Below are 22,260 nucleotides of genomic sequence, written 5' to 3'. Positions count from 1 at the left end.
TCAGAGAGGATAAGGCTGTACAAGGGCCCCTCTACACTATACACTGGTCTCTTCATTGGCCTGTGGTCAGCATTAGTGCTGGGTCATTGTGCGTTTTCCTGTGTATGTCCCTACAGGTATCATGTTGCAAACATAGGCCAACCTGTGCAGATCCTCATCCGTAGAGACCAAGCTTATTGGACTGAGATAATCTGTATCACATCTACATTTCCATCCATGAACAGTCACATCTTCCTGCATTAGTCATTTTATGTGCTATAAGCCACAGAGACCTTCAAACTGAGTAAAGCTGATATAAAACAATTAAAGGGGACAGTTACCAAATATCCATTCATGCTTAAAACCTGTAATATCCCAAGTTATAACAGTTATTACATTTTTTTTTATTTCTGCCAGAAGTAAAGAGTTAAAAGTTGTTTCATGGAATCCTAGTGTCCAGAGGTCTCATCCCTGCAATTTGCACTATAGGGATCGGCTTTATTGACAGAAGATAGTTTGGTACACAGAGAACAGCAGTAACTCCACCTGATCACATGACAAACCAGTAAAGGACTACAACTCCATCTATCCTGCAGCATAACACTCATCATCCCTGGGGTTACCACATATGGTGGTTGTATTAACAAAATCAGCAAAGTGAAGCAAGGCGTCTCTACTACATCTATACAATGATATAACATGATATTATAATGACCTCTCACCTCTACATCTATACAATGATATAACATGATATTATAATGACCTCTCACCTCTACTACATCTATACAATGATATAACATGATATTATAATGACCTCTCACCTCTACTACATCTATACAATGATATAACATGATATTATAATGACCTCTCAACTCTACTACATCTATACAATGATATAATGTGATATTATAATGACCTCTCACCTCTACTACATCTATACATTGATATAACATGATATTATAATGACCTCTCACCTCTACTACATCTATACAATGATATAACGTGATATTATAATGACCTCTCACCTCTACATCTATACAATGATATAATGTGATATTATAATGACCTCTCACCTCTACTACATCTATACAATGATATAATGTGAATTATAATGACCTCTCACCTCTACTACATCTATACAATGATATACATGATATTATAATGACCTCTCACCTCTACTACATCTATACAATGATATAATGTGATATTATAATGACCTCTCACCTCTACTACATCTGTACAATGATATAATGTGATATTATAATGACCTCTCACCTCTACTACATCTATACAATGATATAACATGATATTATAATGACCTCTCACCTCTACTACATCTATACAATGATATAATGTGATATTATAATGACCTCTCACCTCTGCATCTATACAATGATATAACATGATATTATAATGACCTCTCACCTCTACATCTATACAATGATATAATGTGATATTATAATGACCTCTCACCTCTACATCTATACAATGATATAATGTGATATTATAATGACCTCTCACCTCTACATCTATACAATGATATAACATGATATTATAATGACCTCTCACCTCTACTACATCTATACAATGATATAACATGATATTATAATGACCTCTCACCTCTACATCTATACAATGATATAACATGATATTATAATGACCTCTCACCTCTACTACATCTATACAATGATATAACATGATATTATAATGACCTCTCACCTCTACATCTATACAATGATATAACGTGATATTATAATGACCTCTCACCTCTACATCTATACAATGATATAACATGATATTATAATGACCTCTCACCTCTACTACATCTATACAATGATATAACATGATATTATAATGACCTCTCACCTCTACATCTAATACAATGATATAACATGATATTATAATGACCTCTCACCTCTACATCTATACAATGATATAATGTGATATTATAATGACCTCTCACCTCTACTACATCTATACAATGATATAACATGATATTATAATGACCTCTCACCTCTACTACATCTATACAATGATATAACATGATATTATAATGACCTCTCACCTCTACTACATCTATACAATGATATAACATGATATTATAATGACCTCTCACCTCTACTACATCTATACAATGATATAATGTGATATTATAATGACCTCTCACCTCTACTACATCTATACAATGATATAACATGATATTATAATGACCTCTCACCTTACATCTATACAATGATATAATGTGATATTATAATGACCTCTCACCTCTACTACATCTATACAATGATATAACATGATATTATAATGACCTCTCACCTCTACTCATCTATACAATGATATAATGTGATATTATAATGACCTCTCACCTCTACATCTATACAATGATATAACATGATATTATAATGACCTCTCACCTCTACATCTATACAATGATATAACATGATATTATAATGACCTCTCACCTCTACATCTATACAATGATATAACGTGATATTATTAATGACCTCTCACCTCTACTACATCTATACAATGATATAACATGATATTATAATGACCTCTCACCTCTACATCTATACAATGATATAACATGATATTATAATGACCTCTCACCTCTACTACATCTATACAATGATATAATGTGATATTATAATGACCTCTCACCTCTACATTTATACAATGATATGTGATATTATAATGACCTCTCACCTCTACTTCATCTATACAATGATATAACATGATATTATAATGACCTCTGACCTCTACTACATCTATACAATGATATAACATGATATTATAATGACCTCTCACCTCTACTACATCTATACAATGATATAACGTGATATTATAATGACCTCTCACCTCTACTACATCTGTACAATGATATAACATGATATTATAATGACCTCTCACCTCTACTACATCTATACAATGATATAATGTGATATTATAATGACCTCTCACCTCTACTACATCTATACAATGATATAATGTGATATTATAATGACCTCTCACCTCTACATCTATACATGATATAACATGATATTATAATGACCTCTGACCTCTACTACATCTATACAATGATATAACGTGATATTATAATGACCTCTCACTCTACTTCATCTATACAATGATATAACATGATATTATAATGACCTCTCACCTCTACTTCATCTATACAATGATATAACATGATATTATAATGACCTCTCACCTCTACTACATCTATACAATGATATGTGATATTATAATGACCTCTCACCTCTACATCTATACAATGATATAATGTGATATTATAATGACCTCTCACCTCTACTACATCTATACAATGATATGTGATATTATAATGACCTCTCACCTCTACATCTATACAATGATATGTGATATTATAATGACCTCTCACCTCTACTACATCTATACAATGATATAACATGATATTATAATGACCTCTCACCTCTACTACATCTATACAATGAATAATGTGATATTATAATGACCTCTCACCTCTACTACATCTATACAATGATATAACGTGATATTATAATGACCTCTCACCTCTACATCTATACAATGATATAACGTGATATTATAATGACCTCTCACCTCTACTACATCTATACAATGATATAACGTGATATTATAATGACCTCTCACCTCTACATCTATACAATGATATAACATGATATTATAATGACCTCTCACCTCTACATCTATACAATGATATAACGTGATATTATAATGACCTCTGACCTCTACTACATCTATACAATGATATAACGTGATATTATAATGACCTCTGACCTCTACTACATCTATACAATGATATAACATGATATTATAATGACCTCTCACCTCTACTACATCTATACAATGATATAACGTGATATTATAATGACCTCTCACCTCTACATCTATACAATGATATAACGTGATATTATAATGACCTCTCACCTCTACATCTATACAATGATATAACGTGATATTATAATGACCTCTCACCTCTACATCTATAGAATGATATAATGTGATATTATAATGACCTCTCACCTCTACATCTATACAATGATATAATGTGATATTATAATGACCTCTCACCTCTACATCTATACAATGATATAATGTGATATTATAATGACCTCTCACCTCTACTACATCTATACAATGATATAACATGATATTATAATGACCTCTCACCTCTACTACATCTATACAATGATATAACATGATATTATAATGACCTCTCACCTCTACTACATCTATACAATTATATAACATGATATTATACTGACCTCTCACCTCTACTACATCTATACAATGATATAACGTGATATTATAATGACCTCTCACCTCTACTACATCTATACAATGATATAACGTGATATTATAATGACCTCTCACCTCTACATCTATACAATGATATAATGTGATATTATAATGACCTCTCACCTCTACTACATCTATACAATGATATAATGTGATATTATAATGACCTCTGACCTCTACTACATCTATACAATGATATAACATGATATTATAATGACCTCTCACCTCTACATCTATACAATTATATAACGTGATATTATAATGACCTCTCAACTCTACTACATCTATACAATGATATAACATGATATTATAATGACCTCTCACCTCTACTACATCTATACAATGATATAATGTGATATTATAATGACCTCTCACCTCTACTACATCTATACAATGATATAACGTGATATTATAATGACCTCTCACCTCTACTACATCTATACAATGATATAACGTGATATTATAATGACCTCTCACCTCTACTACATCTATACAATGATATAACGTGATATTATAATGACCTCTCACCTCTACTACATCTATACAATGATATAACGTGATATTATAATGACCTCTGACCTCTACTACATCTATACAATGATATAACATGATATTATAATGACCTCTCACCTCTACTACATCTATACAATGATATAACGTGATATTATAATGACCTCTCACCTCTACATCTATACAATGATATAACATGATATTATAATGACCTCTCACCTCTACTACATCTATACAATGATATAACATGATATTATAATGACCTCTCACCTCTACTACATCTATACAATGATATAATGTGATATTATAATGACCTCTCACCTCTACATCTATACAATGATATAATGTGATATTATAATGACCTCTGACCTCTACTACATCTATACAATGATATAACATATTATAATGACCTCTCACCTCTACATCTATACAATGATATAACGTGATATTATAATGACCTCTGACCTCTACTACATCTATACAATGATATAATATGATATTATAATGACCTCTCACCTCTACTACATCTATACAATGATATAACATGATATTATAATGACCTCTCACCTCTACTACATCTATACAATGATATAACATGATATTATAATGACCTCTGACCTCTACTACATCTATACAATGATATAATGTGATATTATAATGACCTCTCACCTCTACTACATCTATACAATGATATAACATGATATTATAATGACCTCTCACCTCTACTACATCTATACAATGATATAACATGATATTATAATGACCTCTGACCTCTACTACATCTATACAATGATATAATGTGATATTATAATGACCTCTCACCTCTACTACATCTATACAATGATATAACATGATATTATAATGACCTCTCACCTCTACTACATCTATACAATGATATAACATATTATAATGACCTCTCACCTCTACATCTATACAATGATATAACGTGATATTATAATGACCTCTGACCTCTACTACATCTATACAATGATATAATATGATATTATAATGACCTCTCACCTCTACTACATCTATACAATGATATAACATGATATTATAATGACCTCTCACCTCTACTACATCTATACAATGATATAACATGATATTATAATGACCTCTGACCTCTACTACATCTATACAATGATATAATGTGATATTATAATGACCTCTCACCTCTACTACATCTATACAATGATATAACATGATATTATAATGACCTCTCACCTCTACTACATCTATACAATGATATAACGTGATATTATAATGACCTCTCACCTCTACTACATCTATACAATGATATAACATGATATTATAATGACCTCTGACCTCTACTACATCTATACAATGATATAACGTGATATTATAATGACCTCTCACCTCTACTACATCTATACAATGATATAACGTGATATTATAATGACCTCTCACCTCTACTACATCTATACAATGATATAACATGATATTATAATGACCTCTGACCTCTACTACATCTATACAATGATATAATGTGATATTATAATGACCTCTCACCTCTACTACATCTGTACAATGATATAACATGATATTATAATGACCTCTGACCTCTACTACATCTATACAATGATATAACATGATATTATAATGACCTCTCACCTCTACTACATCTGTACAATGATATAACATGATATTATAATGACCTCTGACCTCTACTACATCTATACAATGATATAACATGATATTATAATGACCTCTCACCTCTACTACATCTATACAATGATATAACGTGATATTATAATGACCTCTCACCTCTACTACATCTATACACTGATATAACATGATATTATAATGACCTCTGACCTCTACTACATCTATACAATGATATAACATGATATTATAATGACCTCTCACCTCTACTACATCTGTACAATGATATAACATGATATTATAATGACCTCTGACCTCTACTACATCTATACAATGATATAACATATTATAATGACCTCTCACCTCTACTACATCTGTACAATGATATAACATGATATTATAATGACCTCTGACCTCTACTACATCTATACAATGATATAACATGATATTATAATGACCTCTCACCTCTACTACATCTGTACAATGATATAACATGATATTATAATGACCTCTGACCTCTACTACATCTATACAATGATATAACATGATATTATAATGACCTCTCACCTCTACTACATCTATACAATGATATAACGTGATATTATAATGACCTCTGACCTCTACTACATCTATACAATGATATAACGTGATATTATAATGACCTCTCACCTCTACATCTATACAATGATATAACATGATATTATAATGACCTCTCACCTCTACTACATCTATACAATGATATAATGTGATATTATAATGACCTCTGACCTCTACTACATCTATACAATGATATAACATATTATAATGACCTCTCACCTCTACATCTATACAATGATATAACGTGATATTATAATGACCTCTGACCTCTACTACATCTATACAATGATATAACATGATATTATAATGACCTCTCACCTCTACATCTATACAATGATATAACATGATATTATAATGACCTCTCACCTCTACTACATCTATACAATGATATAACATGATATTATAATGACCTCTCACCTCTACATCTATACAATGATATAATGTGATATTATAATGACCTCTCACCTCTACTACATCTATACAATGATATAACATGATATTATAATGACCTCTCACCTCTACTACATCTATACAATGATATAACATGATATTATAATGACCTCTCACCTCTACTACATCTATACAATGATATAACATGATATTATAATGACCTCTGACCTCTACTACATCTATACAATGATATAACGTGATATTATAATGACCTCTCACCTCTACTACATCTATACAATGATATAACATGATATTATAATGACCTCTCACCTCTACTACATCTATACAATGATATAACATATTATAATGACCTCTCACCTCTACATCTATACAATGATATAACGTGATATTATAATGACCTCTCACCTCTACTACATCTATACAATGATATAACATATTATAATGACCTCTCACCTCTACATCTATACAATGATATAACATGATATTATAATGACCTCTGACCTCTACTACATCTATACAATGATATAACATGATATTATAATGACCTCTCACCTCTACTACATCTATACAATGATATAATGTGATATTATAATGACCTCTCACCTCTACATCTATACAATGATATAATGTGATATTATAATGACCTCTCACCTCTACTACATCTATACAATGATATAACATGATATTATAATGACCTCTCACCTCTACTACATCTATACAATGATATAACATGATATTATAATGACCTCTCACCTCTACATCTATACAATGATATAACATGATATTATAATGACCTCTCACCTCTACTACATCTATACAATGATATATCGTGATATTATAATGCCCTCTGACCTCTACTACATCTATACAATGATATAACGTGATATTATAATGACCTCTCATCTCTACATCTATACAATGATATAACGTGATATTATAATGACCTCTCACCTCTACTACATCTATACACTGATATAACATGATATTATAATGACCTCTGACCTCTACTACATCTATACAATGATATAACATGATATTATAATGACCTCTGACCTCTACTACATCTATACAATGATATAACATGATATTATAATGACCTCTCACCTCTACTACATCTATACAATGATATAACGTGATATTATAATGACCTCTCACCTCTACATCTATACAATGATATAACATGATATTATAATGACCTCTCACCTCTACTACATCTATACAATGATATAATGTGATATTATAATGACCTCTCACCTCTACATCTATACAATGATATAACATGATATTATAATGACCTCTCACCTCTACTACATCTATACAATGATATAACGTGATATTATAATGACCTCTCACCTCTACATCTATACAATGATATAACATGATATTATAATGACCTCTCACCTCTACATCTATACAATGATATAACGTGATATTATAATGACCTCTCACCTCTACATCTATACAATGATATAACATGATATTATAATGACCTCTCACCTCTACTACATCTATACAATGATATAACATGATATTATAATGACCTCTCACCTCTACATCTATACAATGATATAACATGATATTATAATGACCTCTCACCTCTACATCTATACAATGATATAACGTGATATTATAATGACCTCTCACCTCTACTACATCTATACAATGATATAACGTGATATTATAATGACGGCTCACCGCTTCTTTCTTAAGGTCACATTTTCCTGCAAACCAATCAGCGATCGGCACATCCTCATCCGTCCATGATGCCCCCTGATCAGCGAGGAGCAGACGTATGACCTCCGAACGCCCTGGAGGAAACATTAAAAATATGTCAGAGGAAAAAAAGTCCAAGGTGACAGAACAGCACCCCTCATGGCCATAGGCTGAAACACCAGAAATAGAAAGTCCCAGGAGAGTATGAGACCGAACACAAAGGATTATGGGAAAACTGGTGGAATCATCTATGGGGGGGAGGAACAGATGGGATCATCTATGGGGGAGGAACAGATGGGATCATCTATGGGGGGAGGAACAGATGGGATCATCTATGGGGGAGGAACAGACGGGATCATCTATGGGGAGGAACAGATGGGATCATCTATGGGGGGAGGAACAGATGGGATCATCTATGGGGGGAGGAACAGATGGGATCATCTATGGGGGGAGGAACAGATGGGATCATCTATGGGGGGAGGAACAGATGGGATCATCTATGGGGGAGGAACAGACGGGATCATCTATGGGGAGGAACAGATGGGATCATCTATGGGGGGAGGAACAGATGGGATCCTCTATTGGGGCAGAACAGACGGGATCATCTATGGGGAGAACAGATGGGATCATCTATGGGGAGAACAGATGGGATCATCTATGGGGGGAGGAACAGACGGGATCATCTATAGGGAGAACAGACGGGATCATTTATGGGGGGAGGAACAGATCGGATCATCTATGGGGAGGAACAGATGGGATCATCTATGGGGAGGAACAGACGGGATCATCTATAGGGAGAACAGACGGGATCATCTATGGGAGAACAGACGGGATCATCTATGGGAGAACAGACGGGATCATCTATGGGAGAACAGACGGGATCATCTATGGGGAGGAACAGACAGGATCATCTATGGGGAGAACAGACGGGATCATCTATGGGGAGGAACAGACAGGATCATCTATGGGGAAAACAGACGGGATCATCTATGGGGAGGAACAGACAGGATCATCTATGGGGAGAACAGACAGGATCATCTATGGGGGGAACACGCAGGATCATCAATGGGAGCACAGACGGGATCATCTATGGGGAGGAACAGATGGGATCATCTATGGGGAGGAACAGACGGGATCATCAATGGGGGAACAGACGGGATCTTCTATGGGGAGGAACAGACAGGATCATCAATGGGGGAACAGACGGGATCATATATGGGGGAGAACGGATGGGATCATCTATGGGGAGAACAGACGGATCAGCAATGGGGGAGAACAGACGTGAGCATCTATGGGGAGGAACAGATGGGATCATCTATGGGGGGAGAACGGACTGGATCATCTACGGGAAGAACGGACGGGGTCATCTACTGGGAGAACGGACGGAACTGTCTATGGGGAGAACGGACGGGACCGTCTATGGTGAGGAACAGACGGGATCGTCTATGGGGAGGAACAGATGGGATCATCTATGGGGAGGAGCAGACGGGATCATCTATGGGGAGGAGCAGACGGGATCATCTATGGGGAGGAACAGACAGGATCATCTATGGGAGAACAGACGGGATCATCTATGGGGGGAGGAACAGATGGGATCATCTATGGGGAGGAACAGACGGGATCATCTATAGGGAGAACAGATGGGATCATCTATGGGAGAACAGACGGGATCATCTATGGGGAGGAACAGACAGGATCATCAATGGGGAAAACAGACGGGATCATCTATGGGGAGAACAGACGGGATCATCTATGGGAGAACAGACGGGATCATCTATGGGAGAACAGACGGGATCATCTATGGGAGAACAGACGGGATCATCTATGGGGGAACAGACGGGATCATCTTTGGGGAGGAACAGACAGGATCATCTATGGGGGAACAGACAGGATCATCAATGGGAGAACAGACAGGATCATCAATGGGGGAACAGAGGGGATCATCTATGTGGAGGAACAGACGGGATCATCAATGGCGGAACAGACGGGATCATCTATGGGGAGGAACAGACGGGAACATCTATGGGGGAACAGACGGGATCATCTATGGGGAGGAACAGATGGGATCATCTATGGGGAGAACGGACTGGATCATCTATGGGGAGAACAGACGGGATCATCTATGGGGAGGAACAGACGGGATCATCTATAGGGAGAACAGACGAGATCATCTATGGGGTGAACAGACGGGATCATCTATGGTGAGGAACAGACGGGATCATCTATGGGGTGAACAGACGGGATCATCTATGGGGAGGAACAGACGGGATCATCTATAGGGAGAACAGACGGGATCATCTATGGGGAGAACAGACGGGATCATCTATGGGGAGGAACAGATGGGATCATCTATGGGGAACAGACAGGATCATCTATGGGGGAGAACGGATGGGATCATCTATGGGGGAGAACGGACGGGATCATCTATGGGAAGAACGGACGGGATTGTCTATGGGGAGAACGGACGGGATCATCTATGGTGAGGAACGGACGGGATCGTCTATGGGGAGGAACAGACGGGATCGTCTATGGGGAGGAACAGACAGGATCATCTATGGGGAGGAGCAGACGGGATCGTCTATGGGGAGGAACAGACGGGATCATCTATGGGGGCAGGAACAGATGGGATCATCTATGGGGAGGAACAGACGGGATCATCTATAGGGAGAACAGATGGGATCATCTATGGGGAGGGTCAGACGGGATCATCTATGGGGAGAACAGATGGGATCATCTATGGGGGGAACAGACAGGATCATCTATGGGGGAACAGACGGGATCATCTATGGGGGAGAAGACAGGATAATCAATGGGAGAACAGACGGGATCATCAATGGGGGAACAGACGGGATTATCTATGGGGAGGAACAGACGGGATCATCTATGGGTAGAACAGACGGATCAGCAATGGGGGAGAACAGACGGGATCATCTATGGGGAGAACAGACGTGATCATCTATGGGGAGGAACAGATGGGATCATCTATGGGGAACAGACAGGATCATCTATGGGGGAGAACGGATGGGATCATCTGTGGGGGAGAACGGACGGGATCATCTATGGGAAGAACGGACGGGATTGTCTATGGGGAGAACGGACGGGATCATCTATGGTGAGGAACGGACGGGATCGTCTATGGGGAGGAACAGACGGGATCGTCTATGGGGAGGAACAGACGGGATCATCTATGGGGAGGAGCAGACGGGATCGTCTATGGGGAGGAACAGACGGGATCATCTATGGGGGGAGGAACAGATGGGATCATCTATGGGGAGGAACAGACGGGATCATCTATAGGGAGAACAGATGGGATCATCTATGGGGAGGGTCAGACGGGATCATCTATGGGGAGAACAGACGGGATCATCTATGGGGAGGAACAGACGGGATCATCTATGGGGAGGAACAGATGGGATCATCTATGGGGAGAACAGATGGGATCATCTATGGGGGGGAACAGATGGGATCATCTATGGGCAGAAACAGACGGGATCATCTATGGGGGGAACAGATGGGATCATCTATGGGGGGAACAGACGGGATCATCTATGGGGGGAACAGATGGGATCATCTATGGGGAGAACAGATGGGATCATCTATGGGGAGGAACAGACGGGATCATCTATGGGGGGAACAGATGGGATCATCTATGGGGGGGGAAACGGGATCATCTATGGGGGGGGGAACAGACAGGATCATCTATGGGGGGAACAGACGGGATCATCTATGGAGGGGACAGACGGGATCGTCTATGGGGAGGAGCAGACGGGATTGTCTATAGGGAGGAACAGACGGGATCATCTATGGAGAGGAACAGACGGGATCATCTATTGGGAGAACAGACGGGATCATCTATGGGGAGGAACAGACGGGATCATCTATGGGGGGAGGAACAGATGGGATCATCTATGGGGAGGAACAGACGGGATCATCTATAGGGAGAACAGATGGGATCATCTATGGGAGAACAGACGGGATCATCTATGGGGAGGAACAGACAGGATCATCAATGGGGAAAACAGACGGGATCATCTATGGGGGGAACAGACGGGATCATCTATGGAGGGGACAGACGGGATCGTCTATGGGGAGGAGCAGACGGGATTGTCTATAGGGAGGAACAGACGGGATCATCTATGGAGAGGAACAGACGGGATCATCTATTGGGAGAACAGACGGGATCATCTATGGGGAGGAACAGACGGGATCATCTATGGGGGGAGGAACAGATGGGATCATCTATGGGGAGGAACAGACGGGATCATCTATAGGGAGAACAGATGGGATCATCTATGGGGGGAACAGACGGGATCATCTATGGGGGGAACAGATGGGATCATCTATGGGGAGAACAGATGGGATCATCTATGGGGAGGAACAGACGGGATCATCTATGGGGGGAACAGATGGGATCATCTATGGGGGGGGAAACGGGATCATCTATGGGGGGGGGAACAGACAGGATCATCTATGGGGGGAACAGACGGGATCATCTATGGAGGGGACAGACGGGATCGTCTATGGGGAGGAGCAGACGGGATTGTCTATAGGGAGGAACAGACGGGATCATCTATGGAGAGGAACAGACGGGATCATCTATTGGGAGAACAGACGGGATCATCTATGGGGAGGAACAGACGGGATCATCTATGGGGGGAGGAACAGATGGGATCATCTATGGGGAGGAACAGACGGGATCATCTATAGGGAGAACAGATGGGATCATCTATGGGAGAACAGACGGGATCATCTATGGGGAGGAACAGACAGGATCATCAATGGGGAAAACAGACGGGATCATCTATGGGGAGAACAGACGGGATCATCTATGGGAGAACAGACGGGATCATCTATGGGAGAACAGACGGGATCATCTATGGGAGAACAGACGGGATCATCTATGGGGGAACAGACGGGATCATCTTTGGGGAGGAACAGACAGGATCATCTATGGGGGAACAGACAGGATCATCAATGGGAGAACAGACAGGATCATCAATGGGGGAACAGAGGGGATCATCTATGTGGAGGAACAGACGGGATCATCAATGGGGGAACAGACGGGATCATCTATGGGGAGGAACAGATGGGATCATCTATGGGGGAACAGACGGGATCATCTATGGGGAGGAACAGACGGGATCATCAATGGGGAAGAGCAGACGGGATCATCTATGGGGGAACAGACGGGATCATCTATGGGGGAACAGACGGGATTATCTATGGGGAGGAACAAATGGGATCATCTATGGGGAGAACAGACGGATCAGCAATGGGGGAGAACAGACGGGATCATCTATGGGGAGAACAGACGTGATCATCTATGGGGAGGAACAGATGGGATCATCTATGGGGAACAGACGGGATCATCTATGGGGGAGAACGGATGGGATCATCTATGGGGGGAGAACGGACGGGATCATCTATGGGGAGAACAGACGGGATTGTCTATGGGGAGAACGGACGGGATCATCTATGGTGAGGAATGGACGGGATCGTCTATGGGGAGAACAGATGGAATCGTCTATGGGGAGGAACAGACGGGATCATCTATGGGGAGGAGCAGACGGGATCGTCTATGGGGAGGAGCAGACGGGATCGTCTATGGGGAGGAGCAGACGTGATCGTCTATGGGGAGGAGCAGACGGGATCGTCTATGGGGAGAACAGACGGGATCGTCTATGGGGAGGAGCAGACGGGATCGTCTATGGGGAGGAGCAGACGGGATCGTCTATGGGGAGGAGCAGACGGGATCGTCTATGGTGAGGAGCAGACGGGATCGTCTATGGGGAGAACAGATGGAATCGTCTATGGGGAGGAACAGACGGGATCGTCTATGGGGAGGAGCAGACGGGATCATCTATGGGGAGGAGCAGACGGGATCGTCTATGGGGAGGAGCAGATGGGATCGTCTATGGGGAGGAGCAGACGGGATCGTCTATGGGGAGGAGCAGACGGGATCGTCTATGGGGAGAACAGACGGGATCGTCTATGGGGAGGAGCAGACGGGATCGTCTATGGGGAGGAGCAGACGGGATCGTCTATGGGGAGGAGCAGACGTGATCGTCTATGGGGAGGAGCAGACGGGATCGTCTATGGGGAGAACAGACGGGATCGTCTATGGGGAGGAGCAGACGGGATCGTCTATGGGGAGGAGCAGACGGGATCGTCTATGGGGAGGAGCAGACGGGATCGTCTATGGTGAGGAGCAGACGGGATCGTCTATGGGGAGAACAGATGGAATCGTCTATGGGGAGGAACAGACTGGATCATCTATGGGGAGGAACAGACGGGATCGTCTATGGGGAGGAGCAGACGGGATCATCTATGGGGAGGAGCAGACGGGATCGTCTATGGGGAGGAGCAGATGGGATCGTCTATGGGGAGGAGCAGACGGGATCGTCTATGGGGAGGAGCAGACGGGATCGTCTATGGGGAGAACAGACGGGATCGTCTATGGGGAGGAGCAGACGGGATCGTCTATGGGGAGAACAGACGGGATCGTCTATGGGGAGGAGCAGACGGGATCATCTATGGGGAGGAACAGATGGGATCATCTATGGGGAGGGTCAGACGGGATCATCTATGGGGAGAACAGACGGGATCATCTATGGGGAGGAACAGATGGGATCATCTATGGGGGAAACAGATGGGATCATCTATGGGGAGGGTCAGACGGGATCATCTATGGGGGAAACAGATGGGATCATCTATGGGGAGGGTCAGACGGGATCATCTATGTTGAGGAGCAGACGGGATCATCTATGGGGGAAACAGATGGGATCATCTATGGGGGAAACAGATGGGATCATCTATGGGGGAAACAGATGGGATCATCTATGGGGAGGAACAGACGGGATCATCTATGGGGAGGAACAGACGGGATCATCTATGGGGGGAACAGACGGGATCATCTATGAAGGGGGGGGGGACAGACAGGATCATCTATGGGGAGGAACAGACGGGATCATCTATGGGGGGAACAGACGGGATCATCTATGAGGGGGGGGGGACAGACAGGATCATCTATGGGGGAAGAACAGAGAACATTCACTTACCTCTTAATGGGAAATAGGTGATGACGTATCCACTCACTAGGAAAGAGGAAAAGAGACGAGTTAACGATGATCAGAACACAAACAGCATATTATGTATTAATACTCTATAGGACATCTGGAGCAGTGAGCACGCTCACCTCTGTCTGTATCTACCATAGAACATGGACGCTCACCTCTGTCTGTATCTACCATAGAACATGGACGCTCAGTTCTGTCTGTATCTACCATAGAACATGGACGCTCACCTCTGTCTGTATCTACCATAGAACATGGATGCTCACCTCTGTCTGTATCTACCATAGAACATGGACGCTCACCTCTGTCTGTATCTACCATAGAACATGGACGCTCACCTCTGTCTGTATCTACCATAGAACATGGATGCTCACCTCTGTCTGTATCTACCATAGAACATGGACGCTCAGTTCTGTCTGTATCCCCCATAGAACATGGACGCTCAGTTCTGTCTGTATCTCCCATAGAGCATGGACGCTCAGCTCTGTCTGTATCCCCCATAGAACATGGACGCTCAGTTCTGTCTGTATCTCCCATAGAGCATGGACGCTCAGCTCTGTCTGTATCTCCCATAGAGCATGGACGCTCAGCTCTGTCTGTATCCCCCATAGAACATGGACGCTCAGTTCTGTCTGTATCTCCCATAGAGCATGGACGCTCAGCTCTGTCTGTATCTACCATAGAACATGGACGCTCAGTTCTGTCTGTATCTACTATAGAACATGGACGCTCAGTTCTGTCTGTATCCCCCATAGAACATGGACGCTCAGCTCTGTCTGTATCCTCCATAGAACATGAACGCTCAGCTCTGTCTGTATCTCACATAGAGCATGGACGCTCAGTTCTGTCTGTATCTCCCATAGAGCATGGACGCTCAGCTCTGTCTGTATCCCCCATAGAACATGGACGCTCAGCTCTGTCTGTATCTCACATAGAGCATGGACGCTCAGTTCTGTCTGTATCTACCATAGAACATGGACGCTCAGCTCTGTCTGTATCCCCCATAGAACATGGACGCTCAGTTCTGTCTGCATCTCCCATAGAGCATGGACACTCAGCTCTGTCTGTATCTACCATAGAACATGGATGCTCAGTTCTGTCTCTATCTACCATAGAACATGGACACTCAGTTCTGTCTGTATCCCCCATAGAACATGGACGCTCAGCTCTGTCTGTATCCCCCATAGAACATGGACGCTCAGCTCTGTCTGTATCCCCCATAGAACATGGACTCTCAGTTCTGTCTGTATCCCCCATAGAACATGGACGCTCAGTTCTGTCTGTATCTCCCATAGAACATGGACGCTCACCTCTGTCTGTATCCCCCATAGAACATGGACGCTCAGTTCTGTCTGTATCTCCCATAGAACATGGACGCTCACCTCTGTCTGTATCCCCCATAGAGCATGGACGCTCAGCTCTGTCTGTATCCCCCATAGAACATGGACGCTCACCTCTGTCTGTATCTACCATAGAACATGGACGCTCACCGCTGTCTGTATCCCCCATAGAACATGGACGCTGATCTCTGTCTGTATCCCCAATAGAACATGGACGCTCAGTTCTGTCTGTATCCCCCATAGAGCATGGACGCTCAGCTCTGTCTGTATCCCCCATAGAACATGGATGCTCAGTTCTGTCTGTATCTCCCATAGAACATGGATGCTCAGCTCTGTCTTTATCTACCATAGAACATGGACGCTCAGCTCTGTCTGTATCTACCATAGAACATGGATGCTCAGTTCTGTCTGTATCTACCATAGAACATGGACGCTCAGTTCTGTCTGTATCCCCCATAGAACATGGACGCTCAGCTCTGTCTGTATCCCCCATAGAACATGAACGCTCAGCTCTGTCTGTATCTCCCATAGAGCATGGACGCTCAGTTCTGTCTGTATCCCCCATAGAACATGGACGCTCAGTTCTGTCTGCATCTCCCATAGAACGTGGACGCTCACCTCTGTCTGTATCCCCCATAGAACATGGACGCTCAGTTCTGTCTGTATCCCCCATAGAACATGGACGCTCAGTTCTGTCTGTATCTCCCATAGAGCATGGACGCTCAGCTCTGTCTGTATCCCCCATAGAACATGGACGCTCAGTTCTGTCTGTATCTCCCATAGAGCATGGACGCTCAGCTCTGTCTGTATCTACCATAGAACATGGACGCTCAGTTCTGTCTGTATCTACTATAGAACATGGACGCTCAGTTCTGTCTGTATCCCCCATAGAACATGGACGCTCAGCTCTGTCTGTATCCTCCATAGAACATGAACGCTCAGCTCTGTCTGTATCTCCCATAGAGCATGGACGCTCAGTTCTGTCTGTATCTACCATAGAACATGGACGCTCAGCTCTGTCTGTATCCCCCATAGAACATGGACGCTCAGTTCTGTCTGCATCTCCCATAGAGCATGGACACTCAGCTCTGTCTGTATCTACCATAGAACATGGATGCTCAGTTCTGTCTCTATCTACCATAGAACATGGACACTCAGTTCTGTCTGTATCCCCCATAGAACATGGACGCTCAGCTCTGTCTGTATCCCCCATAGAACATGGACGCTCAGCTCTGTCTGTATCTACCATAGAACATGGACGCTCAGTTCTGTCTGTATCCCCCATAGAACATGGACTCTCAGTTCTGTCTGTATCCCCCATAGAACATGGACGCTCAGTTCTGTCTGTATCTCCCATAGAACATGGACGCTCACCTCTGTCTGTATCCCCCATAGAACATGGACGCTCAGTTCTGTCTGTATCTCCCATAGAACATGGACGCTCACCTCTGTCTGTATCCCCCATAGAGCATGGACGCTCAGCTCTGTCTGTATCCCCCATAGAACATGGACGCTCACCTCTGTCTGTATCTACCATAGAACATGGACGCTCACCGCTGTCTGTATCCCCCATAGAACATGGACGCTGATCTCTGTCTGTATCCCCCATAGAACATGGACGCTCAGTTCTGTCTGTATCCCCCATAGAGCATGGACGCTCAGCTCTGTCTGTATCCCCCATAGAACATGGATGCTCAGTTCTGTCTGTATCTCCCATAGAACATGGATGCTCAGCTCTATCTTTATCTACCATAGAACATGGACGCTCAGCTCTGTCTGTATCTACCATAGAACATGGACGCTCAGTTCTGTCTGTATCTACCATAGAACATGGACGCTCAGTTCTGTCTGTATCCCCCATAGAACATGGATGCTCAGCTCTGTCTGTATCCCCCATAGAACATGAACGCTCAGCTCTGTCTGTATCTCCCATAGAGCATGGACGCTCAGTTCTGTCTGTATCCCCCATAGAACATGGACGCTCAGTTCTGTCTGCATCTCCCATAGAGCATGGACGCTCAGCTCTGTCTGTATCTACCATAGAACATGGATGCTCAGTTCTGTCTCTATCTACCATAGAACATGGACGCTCAGTTCTGTCTGTATCCCCCATAGAACATGGACGCTCAGCTCTGTCTGTATCCCCCATAGAACATGGACGCTCATCTCTGTCTGTATCCCCCATAGAACATGGACGCTCAGCTCTGTCTGTATCTCCGATAGAGCATGGACGCTCAGCTCTGTCTGTATCCCCCATAGAACATGGACGCTCACCTCTGTCTGTATCTACCATAGAACATGGACGCTCACCTCTGTCTGTATCTACCATAGAACATGGACGCTCAGCTCTGTCTGTATCCCCCATAGAACATGGACGCTCACCTCTGTCTGTATCCCCCATAGAACATGGACGCTCATCTCTGTCTGTATCCCCCATAGAACATGGACGCTCAGTTCTGTCTGTATCCCCCATAGAACATGGACGCTCAGTTCTGTCTGTATCCCCCATAGAACATGGACGCTCAGTTCTGTCTGTATCTCCCATAGAGCATGGACGCTCAGCTCTGTCTGTATCCCCCATAGAACATGGATGCTCAGTTCTGTCTGCATCTCCCATAGAACATGGACGCTCAGTTCTGTCTGTATCTACCATAGAACATGGACGCTCAGTTCTGTCTGTATCCCCCATAGAACATGGACGCTCAGCTCTGTCTGTATCCCCCATAGAACATGGACGCTCAGCTCTGTCTGTATCCCCCATAGAACATGGCCACTCAGTTCTGTCTGTATCCCCATTGAACATGGACGCTCAGCTCTGTCTGTATCGCCCATAGAACATGGACGCTCAGTTCTGTCTGTATCCCCCATAGAACATGGACGCTCAGTTCTGTCTGTATCTACCGTAGAACATGGACGCTCAGTTCTGTCTGTATCCCCCGTAGAACATGGACGCTCAGTTCTGTCTGCATCTCCCATAGAGCATGGACGCTCAGCTCTGTCTGTATCTACCATAGAACATGGACGCTCAGTTCTGTCTGTATCTACCATAGAACATGGACGCTCAGCTCTGTCTGTATCCCCCATAGAACATGGACGCTCACCTCTGTCTGTATCCCCCATAGAACATGGACGCTCATCTCTGTCTGTATCCCCCATAGAACATGGACTCTCAGTTCTGTCTGTATCCCCCATAGAACATGGACTCTCAGTTCTGTCTGTATCTCCCATAGAACATGGATGCTCAGCTCTGTCTTTATCTACCATAGAACATGGACGCTCAGCTCTGTCTGTATCTACCATAGAACATGGACGCTCAGTTCTGTCTGTATCCCCCATAGAACATGGACGCTCAGCTCTGTCTGTATCCCCCATAGAACATGGACACTCAGCTCTGTCTGTATCCCCCATAGAACATGGACGCTCAGCTCTGTCTGTATCCCCCATAGAACATGGACGCTCAGCTCTGTCTGTATCTACCATAGAGCATGGACGCTCAGCTCTGTCTGTATCCCCCATAGAACATGGACACTCAGTTCTGTCTGTATCCCCCATAGAACATGGACGCTCAGTTCTGTCTGTATCTACCGTAGAACATGGACGCTCAGTTCTGTCTGTGTCTACCATAGAACATGGACGCTCAGTTCTGTCTGTGTCTACCATAGAACATGGACGCTCCTCCACAGATAGATGAGAAGATCCCGGACTCACTGGCTCAAGGACCTCAGAGACAGCTGTATGGGTCGGGGGCCTCCCTTATTGACCTCAATTCTCTTCATTTATGAACTTACATTGAAGGTTTAGACAACAAAGGGAAATCGTAGATGCCACAATCTCCAGTAGGGGGCGCCAGATTGCTCGGTCTACACGGTGTCTCCCCTCGGGCACTCTTCTTTTTTTTCAACCATCCTGCAATGTTCCAAGTAAATGGCGCTAAGGCGATGTTCAGACCTGTCCAACGTGATATTCTGTGAAGAATGAGATTCTGTGTATATCACAGCGCGTCCCCCCGGACCCCTCCATTACAATGAGCCCCATGTGGTCTACAAGGGACCATGTTTGGAGCCTTTGGTTGCCCACCCTTGAGGGCACTTGCTGTGGTATCTACATCACATTCTACAATATAGACCACAGAATTCCCTGTCAGACAGGTCTGAAGACTAAACTGCACTACCAGAACCAACCACTGGACCGGTGGGCGCTGTATTATTTGAAGTGTTTTTTTATCATAAATATTTACATAAAGTTAAGAATAAAAATGGTCGGATGATTTCTTACTTGTGCGCGGGTCCAGGTGGTGTCGTCTCCACAGACCGGTGTGTAGTAGTCCCAGCTGATCCCTCAGCTTTATATAGAGAGCGGCTTCTGCTGAGTCACGGAGGGTCCAGAGTCTATAGGAGAAGATCATATATGACGGGGAGGGGGTTCGGAGGCCGGACGGGGAAAGGTCTCAGATGAGAATCAGAATTTCCTGAAATCTGAGAAGAGGTTGACGGTGACTCCCAGAGGTGTGAACAGTCCCAGAACTCTCCCAGATTTTTACGCCTCAGATTTTGCCCCTTTGCTCGGTTCGGAGGCCGCTCCGTCTCATTCTCCATCTGTGTAGGAAGGAAAGTCCTCGCTAAGACTAAAATCATTCCTATATCTCCCATTGTCTCCAGGATTCTGTATAAGTAATAAACCAGTTATGTGCTTAG

General features: G+C 42.7%; 1 protein-coding gene across 1 annotated transcript in view; it reads right to left on the bottom strand.

Annotated features, from left to right (window-relative positions):
* LOC130281745 (glutathione S-transferase P 1-like) overlaps nucleotides 1-22,059 on the bottom strand; it is a 27,590-nt gene extending 5,531 nt beyond the window's left edge. Inside the window, exons 1-3 of the mRNA XM_056529327.1 lie at nucleotides 21,842-22,059; nucleotides 16,212-16,247; nucleotides 9,136-9,248 (exon numbers count right to left, since the gene is read on the bottom strand). Of these exons, the coding sequence (XP_056385302.1) occupies nucleotides 9,136-9,248; nucleotides 16,212-16,247; nucleotides 21,842-21,971 (279 nt within the window). The 5' untranslated portion in view covers nucleotides 21,972-22,059. The remainder of the gene's footprint in view (nucleotides 1-9,135; nucleotides 9,249-16,211; nucleotides 16,248-21,841) is intronic.
* Between the last annotated feature and the right edge of the window lie 201 nt (nucleotides 22,060-22,260).

This window comes from Hyla sarda, chromosome 7 (genome assembly GCF_029499605.1).
Source record: "Hyla sarda isolate aHylSar1 chromosome 7, aHylSar1.hap1, whole genome shotgun sequence".
In the NCBI taxonomy this organism is placed as follows: domain Eukaryota; kingdom Metazoa; phylum Chordata; class Amphibia; order Anura; family Hylidae; genus Hyla; species Hyla sarda.
Note: the sequence above shows the minus strand (reverse complement) of the source record. Positions and strands in the feature narration are given on the sequence as shown.